This window comes from Condylostylus longicornis, unplaced genomic scaffold, assembly GCF_029603195.1.
Source record: "Condylostylus longicornis isolate FDR11 unplaced genomic scaffold, ASM2960319v2 ptg000084l, whole genome shotgun sequence".
Lineage (NCBI taxonomy): Eukaryota > Metazoa > Arthropoda > Insecta > Diptera > Dolichopodidae > Condylostylus > Condylostylus longicornis.
The window spans coordinates 3,935,915-3,956,930 of record NW_026578052.1 but is presented as its reverse complement, the minus strand read 5'-3'; the positions used below and the strand labels follow the sequence as shown (position 1 = coordinate 3,956,930).

Below are 21,016 nucleotides of genomic sequence, written 5' to 3'. Positions count from 1 at the left end.
CGGATGAGATATGTCCTCTTGCCCCAAAGGGCTTATTGATATATATGTTCCTTTGATAATGGGTTTTCCTGTGGTAATACGTCTTTTTGGAACTAGCAGGAAGAAACGAGTGGATAATATGAAATACATTTACTTTGCCGATGAACACCTGCTTGCTAGGAACTGTTTCCATAGGGTTATCTGACTGGGAAACGAACTTCTATAATTAGCCTTTGTGATAACTTAATGACTTTCTTATGGGCATAGACCCGCCAAGTGTGAAGATTCTTCCGCACATTTGTCGCCAAGTTAGTTACAAAGTTTCAATAGTTTTTCAATAAAAATCTCTTATTAAATTTAATTTAATTCCAGTTGTTTTTTAGTAAAATATTCTTAATTAGTTATACAAAATAAATTATTTCTAATTAGGCTATTCCTTGTTAAACGTAATTTTAATTAATAATTGTAAAATATTCTGATACAACTGTAATTTTTTTCTAATCATAATTTATCATATATTCATAAATAAAGTTCTCTAATCTGTAACCTTCATATACTAATACTCTTTTTATTGAGAATTTCTGTCGTAGTCATACGTTTCTCTTCCCATAACTAAACTTTTCTAAACTCTTCTAAATGAAAGTAACACGAATAAAACTCTGAAATCTGATTTTTCTCTTTCTACTTACATAATATATAATTTTATTGTATTTCTCTATAATAACAAATCGGATACTTGTCATATGTTTAGTTTGTGAATTGTTTTAATTCTTCGTTTTGTGTTTTTGATTTGAAAGCTGAAATGAAGTAAATAACTGTCAAACTGTGTGCAACACGTCATTGTTAAAGTGAATGAATTTTTTAATTTTATTTTTAAAACTTTTTGTTAATTAAACTAGCGAAAAAAAAAACCTAAAAATATTAATTAATTAAATACACATAAAGAAAAATCTGTCATTTGTGGACATTTTGAGGAACACAAAGGTTTAATCGTTTGACATTTGTATAAAGTAAAAATTGCAATAATTAACAATCAAATTTTAATTTTTAATTTTATAAAAAATAAAATAAATATAAATAATATTTCGCATACCTTTGAGCTTTATATAACAAAATAATGATAAATATAACAGTTTATTTAGTATAACACTTAAATTAGAATTAAATATTTAATATATAACTATATTCAACAATGCACCTGCACTTGAATATTTTTTTTGTTAAATAAATGAAAAAAAAGAACAATGGAAAATTCAAGGAATGAAAAAGAGCAATTTAATGCTAAATAAATTAAAAAGCAAATTACAGCAAAGTTTTTTTGTATTATTTATATGTAAATATGTATTTATGTTACAATTGCATGTTATATTTATATTACAATCCCTATGTATACAAATTTACAATTATGCATTTTGCAATAATATTAAATTTAAATTTTTTTTTGATATTTTTAAAATATATTTTAAAATAAGTACAGGCATTCTTTTGAATAACGTGACTGATACGGATTCCAATTGTTGTTCGAAAACAAGGCCATTTTGATTTTCTTAAAATTTTGAAAAATTATTGTAGTTCTTCTATAGAAAAACTGATTTTTAACTGACCGTACTTGTCAGTAGGTATAACCAATAGAATACGCCTTGGTGACCTGGACCGTTTGTTATTTTTAATTTTAAGCTCCGCTATTGACTACGTACGTCCGAAAAATTGAATTAATTTTTAATAATATTTGTGTTGATAGTTATTTACATTTATTCCGGTAGATGGCTTATCATTTTTATATGAAAAATTCTTCCATAACAACATTAATTCTTCAATAACAAAATTTATTGTAATATATACAAAACAGTATTCCATCAACAAACTTCTTGCAAATATTTTAGGGAAGTTTAGAGTGTAATTATCCTTTAAAAGCAAAACTTCTTTTAAAAACTATTTATAAAGTATTGTAAGTCACCTGTTGGAATAAATATTACCCACTACTTCTCAAGAACTTTTTCATTAACTATGGAATTTGTGTGTAGACCAAAATGTTATAGAAATTGAAAAGAAATGCAAAAAATATTTTCTACCTTGTATATTTTAATTGTGGTTTATCTATATAACGAAATATTTGCAGAAATTATTTAAGGGATGCCTGTATTTTTAAAATATTTTAATGAATGTATGTAAATATATGTAAATATCAGTAGATTTAAAAAATAATGTATATTTTGTATATAATTGTTATGTAAATAAATATTAATTATAATACATGTAAGTATTCATCGGATATAATTAAGTGGTTAAAAATTTTAGAAGATAAACCAAGAATTATCTGAAAATAAAATCTGAATTATCTGAATTATCAAAAAATAATTTGAGAAAATTAAATATGGTTCGAATCATTGAGATTATTCTGTCAAATCACATACAATAAATATTACTGTTGTTACGATTTAACAGTGTTACCGTTTTGAAATTGCATTTGTGTGTTCACATGAATAATAATTTTGAAAAAAAAACAATATGTTGAGTTTTTAGAAAAGCGAAAATAATTTTTCAGCATTTGAATTTTACAAACAAATTATGACAGAAGCAAATTTCGTACATTTATTTTTCCTCATTTTATCCTTGAATCTTTAATATTAAAAAAAATTTGTCGTATATATTATTTTTTTAGGTAGGTACCCCTAACAACATTTAAGATTTTTTCAAAAAAAAGTTACTCTACATGCAATTGCAAAAGTTTTTGTTTTGAAAATTAATATTTGCTTGAAAAAATTAAGATGAGAAAACCGACAAAGTTTTTCTTTTCCAAAAATATCTCCTTTTCATTATTTCTAAAATGATTTCAATTTATTTTATTGCGTTCCTTTAACATCGAGACGATTTATCAACAGCAATAACAACGACCTTTTGCGTATTGTGATGGTAGAGTAACCAATAGCAGAAGGGGTGACTTTACGACTTAAAGTGAAACTTTTTTTATTTCTTATGTAAAATAAATATACAATTGATAAAGTTTTTTATACTCGTATTAAACAAATATGTTTTTTAAAACATTAGAAATTAGATTTTTTTCAATATGCTCGACAAAATCAGAAGAGGCAGAAAGTTGAATCTGCTTTATATAATGTACGTGTCAGAATCAAATTTAAAAGTTGTTTTAAAAAAATTTTAATTTTCCTTAATCTGAAGGTAATATTGGGAGTGCTAATATATATCTTCTTACGTATACCACATTCAAAAATCTTTTGTCAACTCAATTCTATGTGCGATATTTAAAATATAACACAAGGGCTTAAGAAAATAAAATGCTGTATAAATGTATGCTTTCCAATTGGAAAATTTATAAGTAGCTACTTATAGCTATAAAGAAAATATTAATAAATAATTTTGAAAATTTTTCTCTTACAGCAATTCCTGGTCAAGTTTCAAGATCACGGCCATCATCAAAAATGACAAAATATGTTGAATGTTGGGGTGCTGATAAACCATTTGCAAATATTGCTGAATCAAAATTAGCTAAAAATATTGGATTAGCTGTAAGTTTTTTCTCTCAAAAACTTTTATATTTAATTTAACAATTTTTGTATTTAATATAAAAAAAAAACAAATTTATTTTTTCAGAGTATAGCAATGATTGAATCAAATTTATTACCACCAGAAAGACGTTGTGCCAATTTTAATTGTTTTGGTGCACCCACCGAATTAAAACCAATTACAATGTGGTATCGTAATTCACCACGTGAAATAATGTATAGAGCTCAACCAGATCCACATTTTCGTTATGATTTAATTTGTGCATTTATTATGTTTGTGTCAATTGCTGTTGTTCAATTTATTATAATACCTAGGTAAATTCTTATATATTATACTCGTATAACAGTTATTAAAATAATATTTATTTTAATAATAGCAATATTGCCCTATCGGGTTCAGTTGGTGCCACTTTAGTTGTATTAGGACTATTTATGTACTTAAGTCATGCAAAAATGTCTGAAGGATCATCACCATCTGGTAATAATGGACCTGGTCAAATAATAGCATCAAGTAGACCGATTAGAATGGCAATGTTTATAATTGTAACTGTATTAATATCAGCATGTGCCGTTTTTAGTGTTGTAAGTAAATTGTGTAAAATTAATTTCATTAAAACTTATTCTATTACTCTATTTTAGATTGATTTTAGTAGTGAGGATGAATATTATAATAATAATGATAATAGTAATTATAATGAATTTTTAATTGGTAATGGAAACGAAACATATTTATTAAATTCAACAATTCTCAATAATAATATAACATCAAATTATTTAAATAATTTAACAAATTTGCTACCGCCACCATTATTAAATTCAATATCATCGACAAATACATTAACTGGTTCAATACCAACACCAGAAATAGCACCGGCCTATTTATTATGTTGTGCATTAAGTTTAGCTGCTGTATCGGCATTTTTACGTGCCGGTTTCATATTAAAATTATCAGTAATGGTTGTTGCTGCAACATGTGAAGTTACTGTTTTATGGTTAAGTGATTTATTTAGCGAATATGAAATATTACATCCTAATTTGTAAGTTTGTTAAAGTCTATGAATTATTGACTTAAAATTGATTGATATTTTTTTTTGTTTTATTTTTTTAAGAGTTCCATTAGCTGCAAGAGGTTTACTATTATTATTATTGATTGCGGCTGTGTTACATACTCTAGATCGGCAAGGTGAATACGTTGCAAGAACTGATTTCCTTTGGAAAGCCAAACTGAAAATAGAACAAGAAGAAGTTGAAACAATGAGAGGAATAAATAAAGTAATTCTAAAATGTTTAATACTTTTACTTTGATCACCAGCTTCTTGACCACGTACGATGAAATCGAATATTTGGAATTAGTCCTCTACGAGAACCGAAAAGCAAACCTGATGTTATCATTTTGTAATCGAAATATTGATTTTTTTAATCATGCTCAAGCCGTATGCACCCATAGACTAAAAAGCAATTTTTTCGCATGAAAATTGATTTTCTTTTTAGAATTCTTGAATATGCGAAATTTGTTCTATTTGATGTTATTATTATTATTTACTCCATAACCAGATTAAGGCTCCTATGCGTTATCAAATATTTTGCACATATCATAATCCTAATGGCATTTAGATTTTAAATTTTTTAAAATGAAGTTCGTAAGTTCAAAACACAAAGCTTTTCATTTTTAACATTCCATTTAAGGGCTTCAAATTATTACAAGAGACGGTAATTCCATTAAATTCTTATAAAACCACACAGTGTTTAGAATAGCAGCAATACAATGGATGCAATAAAAGAACAAAAATAAGCAAAAGTGGCAAAAGTTTGTTTTAAATGGAATGAATTTTCTCATAACTAATTTTCTACTTAAAAAGGATTCAAGAACATTTGAAATAAATGCATTTTTTTAAAAAATAAAATTAGAGGAAAACGTGCAAAGAAAAAATCTTCAGAGAAGAAAAGATTAAAATTTTTAAACAAATTAAATGAAAGCATTCTTTCTTCCTTCCTGTGTTAACTTGAATGGAATATTTTTACATTAAACTCATTAGCATAGTTAAGAGATATGAGTGCTATGGGAATAAGAAGATAAAATTAAATATTCTATGAAAATTCAACCTGCTTGCACTTTTAGTGCACAACTTTTAAAATAAATTTTTGAATTTCTTGTTAAATAATTTATAAAATTAGCAATTCTTCATTAAAAGAGTTTCTCTTCTGTTTACCATATCTAAGATTTTTAATTATTCACTTAAGTAACATTTATACGAGAAAATGATTTTTGTATCAATTAAATTATGAAATATTTTAAAAGTTTTTAGTCAGTTATTTAAACAACTTTGGCAGCTATTCTTTCTACTGACACATTCAGTGGCAAATTTTATTTAATTTAGAAAACTTTAATTAGAATATTAAATACTAATGGGTACAGTATACGAACTAATTAAAGTTAAAAATTTAAAGGAACATTTTGTTTTTAGCAGGCAAAAGTTAACATGTTCCATTAGAACGTTCCCTTATTAAAATCTTTAACTTTTAACATTATTTTTTTTTCAAAATCATAATTAATCTTTGAAATATCTTACTTCATTTATTATAGATTCTATTAGAAAATATACTGCCAGCTCATGTTGCAACACATTTTTTACATCAAGATCGTTCTGCTGAATTATATCATGAAAGTTATTCGGGTGTTGCTGTTATGTTTGCTTCAATACCAAATTATAAAGAATTCTATGATGAATCTGATGTTAATAAACAAGGATTAGAATGTTTACGTTTATTAAATGAAATTATTTGTGATTTTGATAAGGTAAGAGAAATAATTCTAAAATTGACTTTTTCTTGTTGCTCTTAGGTCGTGACTACTTTTTTTTTGCAAAACTATGTCTTTGTACTGGCCTCTTGTATCTTTTATATCGGACTAATTATTAGTTTTTTATTCAATTTAATATCTAATTTATTATTTTTAGATCTACTGGTCAAGAAAATTAAGAAATATTCAATATCATAAAAATTAAATACAATTTAAGTTCAAAATCAAATTGAAGAATTTATTAAAAAATATCAAGTCGAGAGAGTGTAACGCAAGTCAAGAAACGACACTTTTAAGTTAGACATCCTGAAATAGTTTACATTCTTAATTTCAACAATTTTTTCTCTTATTTTAGGTACAGAATGGGGAATAAATATAATTTTCAATCCATTTTTTGTATTTGTTTGAGAGCTATATTTTTCAAATCACCCGCTGGAACACATTAATCAAAAGGTCTTAAAAGAGGATTTCTAATTTTAGATACAATTTACTGACAAATCTTGCATTTGAAATAATTATTTATAAGTTATTTCGAGCAAGCTAAATCTTGAATCAAAAATTTCGTCACCATATTGCATTTACAATCAAAATTCCATATTCTTTTTGCAAATTTTTCGGTCAATCATAGGCCGAAGTCCATATCTTCTCAGTATACAAGACAAGTATCAAATTTTAAATCCGTCGCATAAATTTTAACTTCATGTCTTTATTGAATTTTTTTAAAGTTTTTTTCAATATTTTTGCAAACTAAAAAAAATAAATTATGTAATTAAACTAAAAATGAGAAAAGTTCTTTTTAATTATCTTGTTTACAATTTTCGCGCTAATTAAGAGCGAAAAAAAAACAATATACAAGAAAACAATCTTTAAAAAACAAAAACGTTCTTCTTCTCTTTATCCTTTCATCAGATGCTCTTGCTTTAAACTCATTAATTAAATAATTAACCATATCAAATTAAAAACTTCAAAAACCTCCTGTTATTCATCAAAAGCAAAAGAAGCATTACTTACACAATTTTTACAGATTTTTCATGAAATAATTGTGACAATTTTCTGAAAAATCTAAATAATATTAAAGAAAAACACATAAAGAGTTGAAGAATTTATCAAATACGAGTATAGAATGTTGTCTTTTTACTCAATGAAAGCAATTTGTATAAGAAGTTTTACGTCGTATATTGCGTACAAGAACAACACTCCAAAAATAAATAATAAAATTTTATGGTAGAAATAAAGAAAATTTGTTTTTCTTTGCAAAATAATTTTCGTTTTTAAATAAATTAACTAAATAAATAAGAAATTAAAAAAAAATAAATATTTTCATAGGTTTTTCTTAAAAAATTTTTTACGTTCTTATTAAAGAACTCATTAAATCATTATTAACATTTGAAAAAAGACAATTTTAAAGAACCTTATTAAATAATTTAGCTAAATATAGAATCCTTGAAATTATTGAAGTACGATCCGTGAAATTCGTATAATAATCTTGTTAGTTGTAGACTATTAGAATTTAAATAAGAAAATTCCAATACAAGTAGTACGGATTAATAAATTTGTATTTAATGAATTATTTAAGTTCTAATTAAACGAAGAGATTCTCGAAAACCAAAATCAATAACACATACATATGTTCGTCTTTGAAAAATTAAAATTAACAAATTCAGATATGGGTTTATTTGTATTCGGATTTGTGTTCGAGTCGATTTCGGGCTCAACTTCTGCTTCGGGTTTCATTCCAAATCGGTTTTCGGTTTCGAGTTTTGCTTTACATTTGTATTTTGATTCGAGTTCGTGTTTGGGTTCGTGTTTGTGCTCGCGTTTGGGTCCGGTGTCGAGTTCGAGTTCAAGTTCGGATTCTTATTTGCGTTCGTGTTCGGGTTCGAATTCGGGTTCCGGTTAAATTTTTATTTGATTTCGAGTTCGGATACGGGAATTTTAAATTTCTGATTATTTATTCCCGGTTTTTACCATGTGATATTCTAACGAAATTCGTCATAGGTTTGAAACCTTGCTCTTCATTTGCTAATCATGGTTTGTCATCTCATATTAGTTACAATCGTTTTTAGTCGGCTCTCCTTATTACTCAAGAATAATCTCTAGAGTAAAGCATTTGGTATTGTACAGAATTCAAAATAGGATATCTATGTAGTATTAATTCAATACATAGATATCAATTTTTTATAATTTATATTCCATTCTCTTTCAAATTTTTTAATAATTTATTCTACACAGGGTTTCCTTATTGAAATCATTATAATTTTAATAGTACAAAATAGAAGTTGAAACCAACATTTCAATTTCCTTCACACAAAGACGCCAAATAATTAGTATTAAGAAATTAGCATGTGATACCTTCGCTGTTACGCGGAAGCAAATTAAATTTTCCTGTTATTTGATTCAATTACGTTAATTTTTTTCTTATTTTGATTATATTTTATTGTCATCAACTCAAATATTTTATTTTAATGCTTTTCTTGAAAAAAAAAACATAAAATTTAGCGTGGTTGATTTAGGAAAAAAATTTTCCTGTCGGATTTTCCATAAAATTTTTTTTTATTTCAATTATTTTTTATTTACTTTATTCTTTAATTTGTTTTCCTTCCTTTTTTTCTTTCAATAGCTTCTTTTAAAACCAAAATTCAGTGGGATTGAAAAAATTAAAACCATTGGTAGCACATACATGTGTGCATCTGGATTAAGACCAGGAAAAGAAGATGGGGCTCTTGTAAGTATTTTCACTGCTTTTTTTTTCTAGGTTTTGTGGTTTTGTTAACAATAAAGAAGTGTTTTTTTCTTTAAAAAAATAAAATTGAAAATAAAATAAAAAAATTTTTTTTGTGATTTTTAAATTTTAGATATGAAATTTTTTTTAAATTAAATATTTAATTTATCTAATGTGAAAATATTTAATAATTGAATTTAAACTGAACATTATTGCATCGTCATATACAAAAGTGTAGTAACTCCAAAAATCAAATTCGAGAAAATTACGGAAAATTGCTCACAATCAACGTTGTAAAATTTAGGCGAAATTATTTTACTTTATAAAATGAATAAATTTTAACCTACTTTAATATTTTAATATAAGTACATTATGCAGCTAGATAAATTATTTGAACTTTCTACTGGTCTTAATAGCTGAAAAATGGAATTTTTTGAGTTATAACATTCTTGATTACGAAGATGCAATTATGTTTTTCTAATTTAAAATTAACTTAATTTACACTTTCATTTTAATTGTGTGACACTTTTTCTTTCTCTTTTAACAAAATTTTTGTAATATTAATCGAAAATACTACATTAATATTGAATTAATTTAGAGGAAACATTCAATAGCGGTAAGTAAAGTAATTTATTTAAAATAATATTTTTACACTACCAAATTTTATTATTTCAATTTTCACTTAATTTTTTATTTTATAAAAATTGCATACTTTTAGGTGATTTCATATTTTTATTAGAAAAATGTTCTGTAATCTATGAATTCCGAAAATTAACAAATAAAAATTTTGAATAAGTAAGGAAGAGAGGTTTTTTCGGGTTTATAAGTGCCCATGTATGCTTTTTTAATTGCTTATTTCTAAGAATTTTTCGAACATTCTCAGCGTGAAATTCAATTATTATTTTAATAAATTACGTGTCAACATCATTGTCAAATTTTACTCGACTGACGCCAATATCTTTTGTATACTAAACGTGCTCATAAGTTTTGACATTACTCTATTATTAAGAAATCTAAGAATTTAATTGAATTGAATCTCAACTTAAGTTATTGTTAAAATTAATATATTTCAAATTAGAAATTCAAAATACAAAAAAACCATATATGAGACGTGTACATATAAAATTTCCATTCTTAATTGAAAAACTTTTCGGTTAACTTTAATTTTCTATTGTTAATAAATATAATATAAATTTTGAAAGTTTCATAATTGACAAACCTTTTCTTAATAAAAAACGAAAATATTTTACGTAATTTTTCGAGTTCATTCGAAATCTTTTGTAACTTTATCCATTCCCCCTCCGTCAGCTATACCAAATTTTTCGAAAGAAGTGGTGACTTTTGTAACCTAAACGTTTTAGAACTACGTGCTTTGCTTTCTTTTCGTTATTCATATTTCACATTAATTTTCATAAAAAACCTTTAATATCCCTGAAATAAAATAAAATGGAAAACAACACAACAAATAAATAAAATTTTAAGAACTTGATATGCGACAAACTTTTAATTTGAATTTAATCATTTATGACAATTTTTGACATTTTCAGATTTCGGATATTAAATTATTATTTTGACCTTTCAAAAAAAAAACAAAAATTAAATAATAAAACGAAAATCCCACTAAAACCAAAACAAAATTATGAAAAAATTTCGGATACTTCATACGTACCAAGGATCAAATTTTAATCCTGCAAATATGCTTGAATTAATGTTATCAAACTTTTGTTTTTGCCTCATTCAATATTCCATAAGAATAAAAATAAAAACCGAAAAAAAAAGTTTTTAATTATTGTGTTGTCCTTTTTTCTTTTTTTTTTTTTGATTTTGATTTGTACAAAAATTCAAACTTGTCAAAGAGGAAACTCAAAACTTTTGAGACAAAAAAATTTTCAATTTTTACATTTAATTTAATTATATTTATTTTAGAGAGAGAAAAGAGAGAACAGAAGTGTGTGTTTTTTTTTTGAAATACAAAAAGGATGAGAAAATATTTGCACTTTTTTCAATCAACTTTATGTAATAACAATTTTTATACACGTATAAAAATAAAATTACACTGAAAAAAAAATTATGACACTTTCCCAAGAGCGTTATTTCCACACAATTTACAAAGATCTTGAATTTCAATACTCTTCGACGTGATCGTCATGACCTCCAATTTTTTGTTTGTAACGCAAGTGATTATGGTTTCTTAATTATTTCTTACATTTATTTATGTGTTCCTGCATTTAAAAGTCCTTAAGAAAATTAGCTAGTCCTAATTAAGAAAGTTAGTTCTTTAAATATATTATGAATGGACCCATCTTATCAAACACTTTTGCGATAATACAGCTTTAAATCACGTGACGAATATTAAAATTTGCGGATTCTAGCATGTTTTATGTCAATTCATTGATTTAGCAATCTTTTCTTAAATTATAGAAATTACAAAATTTTGGAAGCATAACTCTTAATGTTCATTTTGCATATTAGTTTTTTGGAGTGCATTTGTATATTAAACACTCGTATATACTTTAAATTCAAATTTGTTAATAATCTTGTTTATTTAATAACAAAGTTTGAATTACTTTAAAGGCTAATCAAAAATTTCTTTATAAATGTTATGTTATGTTGCGTTTGGGGCGAATTTAATCAGCACCTCGACCATAGAGGTTTTTTGTGCATCCCCACACCAGATCATTAGAACTCAAGATTAAGGATCCCGATAAATTTTAACAGGCCAAACCATCAGACTCAAATAGGACATGAGTGAAGCGGAAGAATCCTACGTGCCCCGGTCGCAAAGTCTACATTGCTGCGTACTTGATCTGCCAATTTTTTGTAAATATGAGTTAAAGGGCCCATGCCCAGTAACAAACCACGATAGAACCCTCAGTGAAGAGCGTCTTCGCCTTACAATGTTAGGAATGCCCGCGATCCGTCGATCAAAGAAGTCTTTGGAACGCGACAGCCCCGTATGCGGACCAGGAACGATGAAGGAGGCATTTGTCAAAATTTAGTCCAATTTTAACATTCATTTAAATCAAGAAACAAAGAGAAATCTCCCGTAATATTCGTTGTGCCGAATGGTATCTGAGAACATTCTTCCGCTTAATATTCGATTTTTTAAATTAATTTATTAATAATTTGGTATATTCTTAATATTTTCTTAAACAATTTGATATTGCAATTTAAGTAATTCATGAAATTCATAGCCTAATATAATTTTTCTCCAACTATAACATTTTCCTTAAAAAAATATAAGGGCAAATGTTATTTAAATAATGGCAATTCCTTTATTATCCTTTATGCATACTTATGCATAAAATTTTGTTACTCTTCCTTTTGGAAGATAAATGTTATTAGAAAAATAAACAAAAACCAGAAAATTGGGTGGAATAAAAAAAATTGGTTAACAATAAAATAAAATTTTCGCCTTTGGAAAGAAAAAATAAAAGACGTTTGAATGTAGTAAAAATTGGTTATTTGTTAAAAGAAAAAAGTTGTCCATGATATTTTATAAGAACACCATCCGATACATTTTGTATTATGGGGCCAGTAAATGTCAACCTTTTGATTTCCTTTTAATTAAAAAGTTCTTATAGAGACTAAGAGGAAAATATTTTAAAGTACCATATTAGCTGTGCTCTAAAACATCCCGTTGAATATGAGACTGTTGCCCTCTCTCACTCAGTTTTGAATGTAACGAAATCAAATTAGCTGCACTTATGTATAATGAAAAACCTTGTTCCATATTTGTAACAAAAATAATGCGTAAATCCGTTGAAAATTTACATTTTTCCACTGCATCCATAAACTGTTTACCAATTACTTCTCAATGAAAAAATCCCAGTTGAACAATGACACTATCGCTGTTAGGTTTTCTACTACTGATTTTTATAATTTACAAAATATTGTCTTGTATTTTTAAATTCTGAGGTCCTTTTTTTTCCTTTTTACTCTATTTTGTACTGGTATAGGTTTCTTTTTAATCTCAACTTTTATTTTTATTTTATTTAGAAATTTATTCCTTTTCAATTTACAATCCTTCTGCTATGGTTATCCTACCATTTTTGTAACCATTATTGTATCAGCAAATAACTGTAACAGAAATAATAAAAAAAAATATTTTTTCTGTCAGGATTTTTGTTTTAATTTTCTAACTTTTTTTTTTTTTTTGCTCTTTTGTTTGCCATAAAATTCCCTTATATATTCTCTACATTGAATAGTATATTTACTCTTGTTCCCTGTATAGTCCTAGTCTGCATAATATTTGGGTGAAATTAATGAATAAAAAGTAGGTATTGTTGAGATTTCAATGAATAAATTGTCAAAAGGTAATAATAAAATAGAAATATTCAAATTAGTATAACAATTATGTATGTATACACCAAATAATAGGATAATATTTAAGGGTTATAGTTATTTTGTGTAGTTTACTACATTCTTAGAAAACTAACAAACAAACAAGTGTCTAAAATTTTACTTGTTATTTACATGAAGGTTAAGCAAAGTGTTTAAAATCAAACCGATTCCCTTGTTATCTGTGATTCGAAAATGAGATAATATGAAAAGTGACCCAAATCCAAATTGATTAAATTGTAAATATTTAATGTTAAACACTTTGAGGTCCAATATGTTGATAATACGTAATCTTATTTAATAAAAAGAGGAAACATGATTGGCAATAAAAGTGAATGAAACCAGTTTTCTGGTGCAAGTAACTAGTTAAATAGTTTCACACGACTATATTGCATTCCCATTATATCATAGTCGGGGTGCACGAAATATGCTTCGTCATCCTTATGACTGATATATGTATAGCCACGGTCATCCTCACTATCACTGCCACTGTCACTGTCACTGTTACTGTTACTGTCACTGTTACTGTCACTGTTACTGTCACTGTTACAATCACTGCTACTGTCACTGTCACTATCACTGTTACTGTTACTGTCACTGTTACTGTCACTGTTACTGTCACTGTTACTGTCACTGTTACAATCACTGCTACTGTCACTGTCACTATCACTGTTACTGTTACTGTTACTGTTACTGTCATTGTTACTGTCACTGTCACCATCTCCACGAAAATCTACGTCTACAAGCCCAATTCACCATTTTACAGCCATTCAATAAATATGACCTACAGACAAACGTACAACAATGCTAAAATAGCCTTTTCATTAAATTTCAATCGAAAAAAAATCATAAATTTAGTTGGGACATAATGTTTAATATAAAATTAAATCCTCTTCCGACAAAACAAACAAAAAAAAAGGTCATCCAACAATAAATTATACAAGAGTAAAATATAAAAGTAAAATAAGCTACTAATAAGAAAATACGGTGAGGAAAACACAGAATCTTATTGTATATTATTCGCTCTTCGTTTTATAGGACCCTGATGAGCTATAAAAAGTACTTACTTAAACAAACCCTTTGAGACCGGAAGGAAGTCTAAAAAAAAATGAGCAAAACAATCAAAAATATCCAAAAATACAAAAGAGAAACAAACAAATAAAATTTTTTGTTTTGTAGGCACGAGTTGACAAAATTTATTCTTTTTTATATCCTTTAAAACATTTTTAGTGCTCGCAAATACAGTTTCGACTAAAAATTATTCTGCATAATTCCGGTGTACAAATAATTGTTTAGAAATTATTTTAAATGTAAAAAACACGTTATACATATTTTAAAATTGCATTTATGTTCTTAATTGTCAGATCGTGTGACACTCAAATTTCGTTGAGAAAATCCAAAAAATTCAGGGTGCAGAATATCCAGAGAATTTTATTTTTTCTTTATATTTGTATGTCATAAGTAGTTTTCAAATACTCCGGCATAAAGTTGTCAATCATCATTAATGACATACGGTAATTATGTAAAAACAAAGCAAGAAGTAGAATAAATATAAGTGTTATGTAGTTTGAACCGCTGACCGTTCATTCATTGTAATTCTTGTGTTCGTTATTGTAGTAGGTTTATGAGTGTTAAGGTTCTCTTGTTTGTAAGGCCCTTTCCCAGTATTTCAAAGATTTGACGATCATGTCAATCACGTCAATCGCTTGATTTAGCAAATGACAATCACCTGTAATTTGAGCAATTTTCAAACAAATCACTTATGCATTAGCCTTAAAAAACATGCGAAAAAAAAACTAAAATGCCAATCAATTGCGTTAGCAACATATGTTGGAATTTATGACGCTAGCGTCATAATAGCATAGGATTCATGACTAACGTCAGTTGCATGCATTTGACATACTGGGAAAGGCCCTAATTTTACGATACAAATAAAATTTCTCTTCACAACATGATCTTCATCCCAAAATTCAAATTTTTAATCAAATTTTCGGAAACGATTCTTTAAAGCACTAAGCCCATACAATCTTTTACAGATGACATTCTCGACCACATCACTGTGTACATTACCCAAATTATTATACAAATAAAATACAAACAAGATATTTCGAAAATTTATATATTTAACAACCGTTTTTACATTTTTTGAACATGTGTATTGAAAATTTTTTTCTGTATTTTTAAAAATTTTTCTCTTTTATTTCAAATGTAAAATATGTTAGATTGTATATTTCATTGTTTTCGGTTATTTAAACATAAGAATATTATTGGGATGTACCCGAATTTTTTCTTTAAAATTATTTTCAAGTATTAAAGAAAAACTTTTTTCTTATAAATTACAAAAAAAAAGGATAACCAACAGAAAATTATTGGAAAAGGTCAAGTCAATTTTGTTAATAAAAATCGATCAACATCACCGAAATCATCATCATCAATATCAATATACGTTATATATGTAGGGTACATGCACGTACACAGTTGGAAGAATAACATTTAAAGAATGTTGAAAACTACTTTACTTTCGAAATAGCAAATTGGTTTTTTTCAAACTTTATTAATTTTTCGATTTATTGATTTTCGAAATTTATGGCAAATTAAATACGATATTTTTAATCATGGAAATTTTTCTGGCTCGTATCTTCTCCCAAACCAAATTCTTTCAGTGAAATATTAAGCGCAAATTAACAAGTAAATTTTTGGCTCAGGCGAAATCCCAAAAGAGCTTTGAAAAATTTTAAGTTAACAAAAAACTAAAATAATTACTAAGTATGAAATATGATAAAGAGAACAATTTTAAACGGCCTGTCCAGTATTGGAATATTTGATCGAGTAAATTGTGTTAGATTAGACAAAATACAATGCTATTTAATGTCGAATTTCAAAAACCTGGCAGTTTAAAGCCAAAAATTGATATAATCTTTTAAAAATTCAATGCAAAACTAAAATGTATTATGCCAAATTTTGGCATTAAAAATGCTAATATTGCAATACTGGGCCTGTATTGCACTGGGCCAAACTAGTTGCAGTATTGAGAGTTGCAACATTGTTCTCTCTCTCTCTATCTCTTCCTCAATGTATTTTCTTCAGAATCAGTTACAATTTTTCATATAACTCTTAAAATATGGGTACAGCTATAAAGCAACTATATTCTAAAAAAGTTCAATATTATAATAAAATTGAAGCTACATAGAATGTTTTTTAATGTTACCATGAGTTGGTGCTTGCTACCTATACTGCTCATATAAAAACAAAATGATGTTTTCATATCGAAATCCAAAATTAAATGAATTTAAAATGTCAAACGCTTATCACATGAAAACATGCTGCTCACGAAGTGCAACCGAAAGTATATTTGAATTTCTGTTATTTCTGCTACAGGTTCAATGAGCAATTGCCGAATTCCTTCGCTGATTTTGTTTTCTCTTTCTGTTTCTCTTATTTTGCAATTACTAATGATATTTAATACGAATGACTAAATTTCAATGAACATTAAAAATACCTCATATTAACGAAATTGCAAACGGACAGCTAAAATTCTCCGCAAACACCATCTATCATCTAAATTAAAATCTATCTGTTAATGTACAATTTAAAAGGATAAACACCATCATTGGGTATATATATAAGCGGTTTGGCAAAATAAATAACCATTAAGTTATTGACTATTATTATTGAATCAATGATAAAATAAAAATTTAGCTTTCTAATCATTATTAAACGTGTATACATATAAAAAATTTAATGGTTTTAAGTTAATTAAAACTCAATCGTAAAAATGATTGATGTTACACCAGACAATTTGACATTGATATATCGAAAATAGAGAATCTTATGAATTACAAAAACTAAAATTCATTCCAATATCTATTATGTACGGACATTTATACGTATATATACATTTATGTATTTGGAACAGCTTTAACAAAGGATTAAAGTTATTTTTTTTGTGTGAAATGGTAGTAGGCAACCATAATAATTTACTATTATTGCTGTTAAAATTTTACATGCGTATGCCTTTACTACAAACATTAAATTATTTAGTGAACTTGAAATAAGAGACAATAAGCCGAATTCTAGTAATATAGTCAAACATATTAGGTGGGTGTAATTCTATTGAAATAAGTTTATTTGGGTCTCTACAAAACAACTCTTTTTAGTTTGAAAATTCGGATAGGAGATGGGGCCGTTGTAAAATTACGTCAAAAATATGGAATTAATTTTGTAAAACTTGCTGAATTTTCAAAAAAAAAAGTCAATTTCTAAAAAGCAGGGATCCTGGTTGAAAAAAAATTTAGGCATTTAATAACGTAAGAATTTCGGGATCGTAACCTTCAAATATGGAAGATAATTGTAAAACAAATGATGAATTTACTTTTAATGCCAATCAAAATGACCCAATAATTAGCTGTAATACTTTAAAAAACCAGCAATTTAAGACTTATAAGCAAAACTTGACAGTTTAAAAATCAAAGTTTTTACATAATTTAAAAGAAAAATGCCCCAAAAAGTATGCAATTTTTAATAAATATTTTTCACGTTTTAGTTTTCTTTTTGTTTTCTTTTTTTTTTTTTTTTTAATTATCAATCATAATAAAATAAAAAAATTTAGATTGTTTTTTCTATTCCCCTAAAAATTTTATAAATTATTTTTTTATAAAAAATTGCAATTCAACAACAATAATAAAATCAACAATAATTTGAACAACAATAACAAAAGGATGAAAAACGTACCGAAGAACATAATGTTGTAATACTTGTTGAATTTGCTATAGCCTTGATGTCAATATTGGATTCATTGAATCGTGAATCATTTCAAAGATTTCGTTTACGTATTGGTTTAAATCATGGGCCAGTTATTGCTGGTGTTATTGGTGCACAAAAGCCTCAATATGATATATGGAGTAATACTGTTAATGTTGCTTCACGTATGGATTCATGTGGTGTTATGGGAAGATTACAGGTAAGGAGAAAAATGAACGAAAATCTAAAAAGAAAAAAATTTTTTTTTTTTTTTTTTGTGTTTGTTTTTTGTTTATATGGGCTTTTATTACCTTTATATTTTTGTTCTTTTGATAATTTTTTGATTATTGTTTTCGGTTCTGTTCTGTTCTGCTCTGCTCCGATCTGCTCTACTCTCTGCGTGAATTTGAAATTTAATCTAAAAGAATTTTTAAAATTCTGTTTTTTTTTTTTTTTTGTGTGTGTTCTTATGCTCCTTAAATTTTTCTCGTCTAATATATTGTGCTCTAAGTTTATAATTCAATACAATAAAGTTACATGAGGCATTATAAAGGATCCAAATTCAAAATGTAGAGAGGAAAAGTATAGAAAATGCGTTCGTTATTCGGAAATAAAATTTGTTTGTGTTTTTGATTTTCTTTCTTCTATATATTGAAATAAGGATTAATTCTATTCCATTAAAAGGAAATTGAAGGATTCAAACATTTTTTTTATTTTTATTTGTTTTTTCTCCATTTTATTAAAAGGACTCATATTAATTTAGTAAATCACTGTTCCGTTTTTATTTTCTCTTTATTTTTTTTTTGGTGATTCCTTTGATTATTTTAAGCTTTTACCTCATATGTGTTTCGAATATTTTTTTTTTTTGTCTTATTTTTGTTGTTTTGTATTCCTCAATAAGGATATTCGATTATTATAGATTGTAATTGAATTTTCTTAGTGATTCAATGGAAAATAATATAAAAAAAATGCTTATGTAGGGAAAAATATGTCACGTGGAAAATTACTTAATATAAAATAAAAATGTTTGAATTAAATTTTAAGAACAAAATTAATAATGGAAGGTAAAAATTCCAATTGATTAAATTTTATTATTAATTTATATGCTTTGTCTTCTTTTAATTTAATTAAATTTCCTGTTACTAATTAAATTTCATTGAATAAAATATTTTGTAAGAAATTGTTATTTATTAAATTTCTTAATTGAAATGGATACTTGAATTTGAGGAGATTGAAATGATTTTAAGATTACAATTTAAGAATTTAAGATTATATTTTTCTTTCGGTGTGTCATCATATGCGTTAAAGATATGACGGCTCCGAATTAGTTTGCATAGTTTATTAAAAGAAATTAGACATTTTGTTTTTTAAAATTATTAATTATTTATTAATGGCAATAACCTTTCTTTTACCATTTTAGAATTAAATTCTCTTATCACATATTAAATTTGATTTATAAAATTTGATGTCAACTGACTAACGGTGAATTTACATTAGATTTGGATATGAATAACACGATTTGGAATTGGAAATAATTTTATTGTTTCCTGTAATCAAAATCGAATTCAAAATAGCATAAATTTTTGCCGTAAAAATGCTGTCAACTTTATCAAAATATCATGAGAAAATTCTGGATAAGGTTCCTTTAATCTTTTGCTCCTTCAGTACAAATGTGATTCGGGATCGTTCGGATTCAATATATACTTTTTAGTAGTGTTAAAGCGCTAAAATTATTTCTGATAAAAATTCTCATTCAATGTTTTTATACATCAAATTTTCAAATCAGAAATGTGACATTTGTTTTAATTGACAACTAAATGACATTTAGTATTTATCATATTCTTTGTTTAATGCTTGAATGTCAAATATTAAAAAAAGTTTTAAATATGAATCGGTGCATGATTAAGTATACCTTCTTTGGAGCTTTGACAAAATTTATGAGCCGCTTCATTTCAAAATTAAAATCTTTTAGTTGAAAATCGCTTATAAAGTGGATCAACTTGTTTAGAATATAAGCTCTTTCAGAAATTTGAACTGTCGAATCTGAATTTCAAAGTATAGCCTTAAAAAATTCTTTAATATTTAAATTTTAAATTAAAAATAATAAAAAATTTATTCTAAAAATATTTACTATTATTTATTTTTAGACAACGGAACCAACAGCAAAAATATTAATGGCAGCCGGTTATCAATTAGAGTGTCGCGGTGTTATTTATGTGAAAGGAAAAGGAAATCTAACAACGTATTTTGTAAAAACCCCATATGACGATAAAATTTAAGGAAAAGAAAAAATTAAACAAAAAACCTATAAAAGAAAAAAACACAAAAAATCAAAATTATTATTAAGAAAAACAAAAACATTATTAATTAATGCTTGTTTTTTTTTTTAAATTATTTTTTTTAAAGAAATTTTTTTTATAATATTATTTAATTGTTTTTTATGTAAATGCTTATATTAAAATAAGAATTTAGATTAATTTAAAATGCTTCTTACGATATGAAAATTTTAGAAAAACGAGAGGCTTCATATAATCTTACAAATAGAAAATTCTACATTTATTTATGTATTAATTTTAAAAATAATTTGATATGATATTTTTAAATGTAAATTGTAATCTATATATAAGTAGGTCATCAACATTTCAATTTAATATTAGCAAAATCAGGATTTTATTTCTAAATTAATTAGCAGTAGAAGTTACTACCGCTGCTGTGCCAAATGATTTCACATATTCAAATGGTACAAGAGTTCTTTTTTATTGACCGTGAAAAAATTATTGATTTTATAGCACCTAACATTTGGAAACAAGTTGTACCAACCTTCTGCAGCATAAATTTTTTGAATGTTTTTCATTTTTTTTTACAGCAGAAGCTTTGAATTTTGCTTTTGTTTAAATCCTAAATAAACAT

At 25.9% G+C, this 21,016-nt stretch overlaps 1 protein-coding gene across 5 annotated transcripts in view; it reads left to right on the top strand.

Moving 5' to 3' along the window:
* LOC129613622 (adenylate cyclase type 2) overlaps positions 1-20,787 on the top strand; it is a 120,838-nt gene extending 100,051 nt beyond the window's left edge. For all 5 annotated transcript variants that reach the window (XM_055527756.1, XM_055527758.1, XM_055527759.1 and 2 more), the window contains 10 exons: positions 3,379-3,506; positions 3,592-3,818; positions 3,881-4,085; positions 4,143-4,540; positions 4,613-4,775; positions 6,088-6,300; positions 8,924-9,028; positions 9,624-9,641; positions 18,084-18,326; positions 20,254-20,787. In XM_055527756.1, coding sequence (XP_055383731.1) covers positions 3,379-3,506; positions 3,592-3,818; positions 3,881-4,085; positions 4,143-4,540; positions 4,613-4,775; positions 6,088-6,300; positions 8,924-9,028; positions 9,624-9,641; positions 18,084-18,326; positions 20,254-20,385 — 1,832 coding nt within the window. In that variant the 3' untranslated portion in view covers positions 20,386-20,787. The remainder of the gene's footprint in view (positions 1-3,378; positions 3,507-3,591; positions 3,819-3,880; positions 4,086-4,142; positions 4,541-4,612; positions 4,776-6,087; positions 6,301-8,923; positions 9,029-9,623; positions 9,642-18,083; positions 18,327-20,253) is intronic.
* Positions 20,788-21,016: the final 229 nt, after the last annotated feature.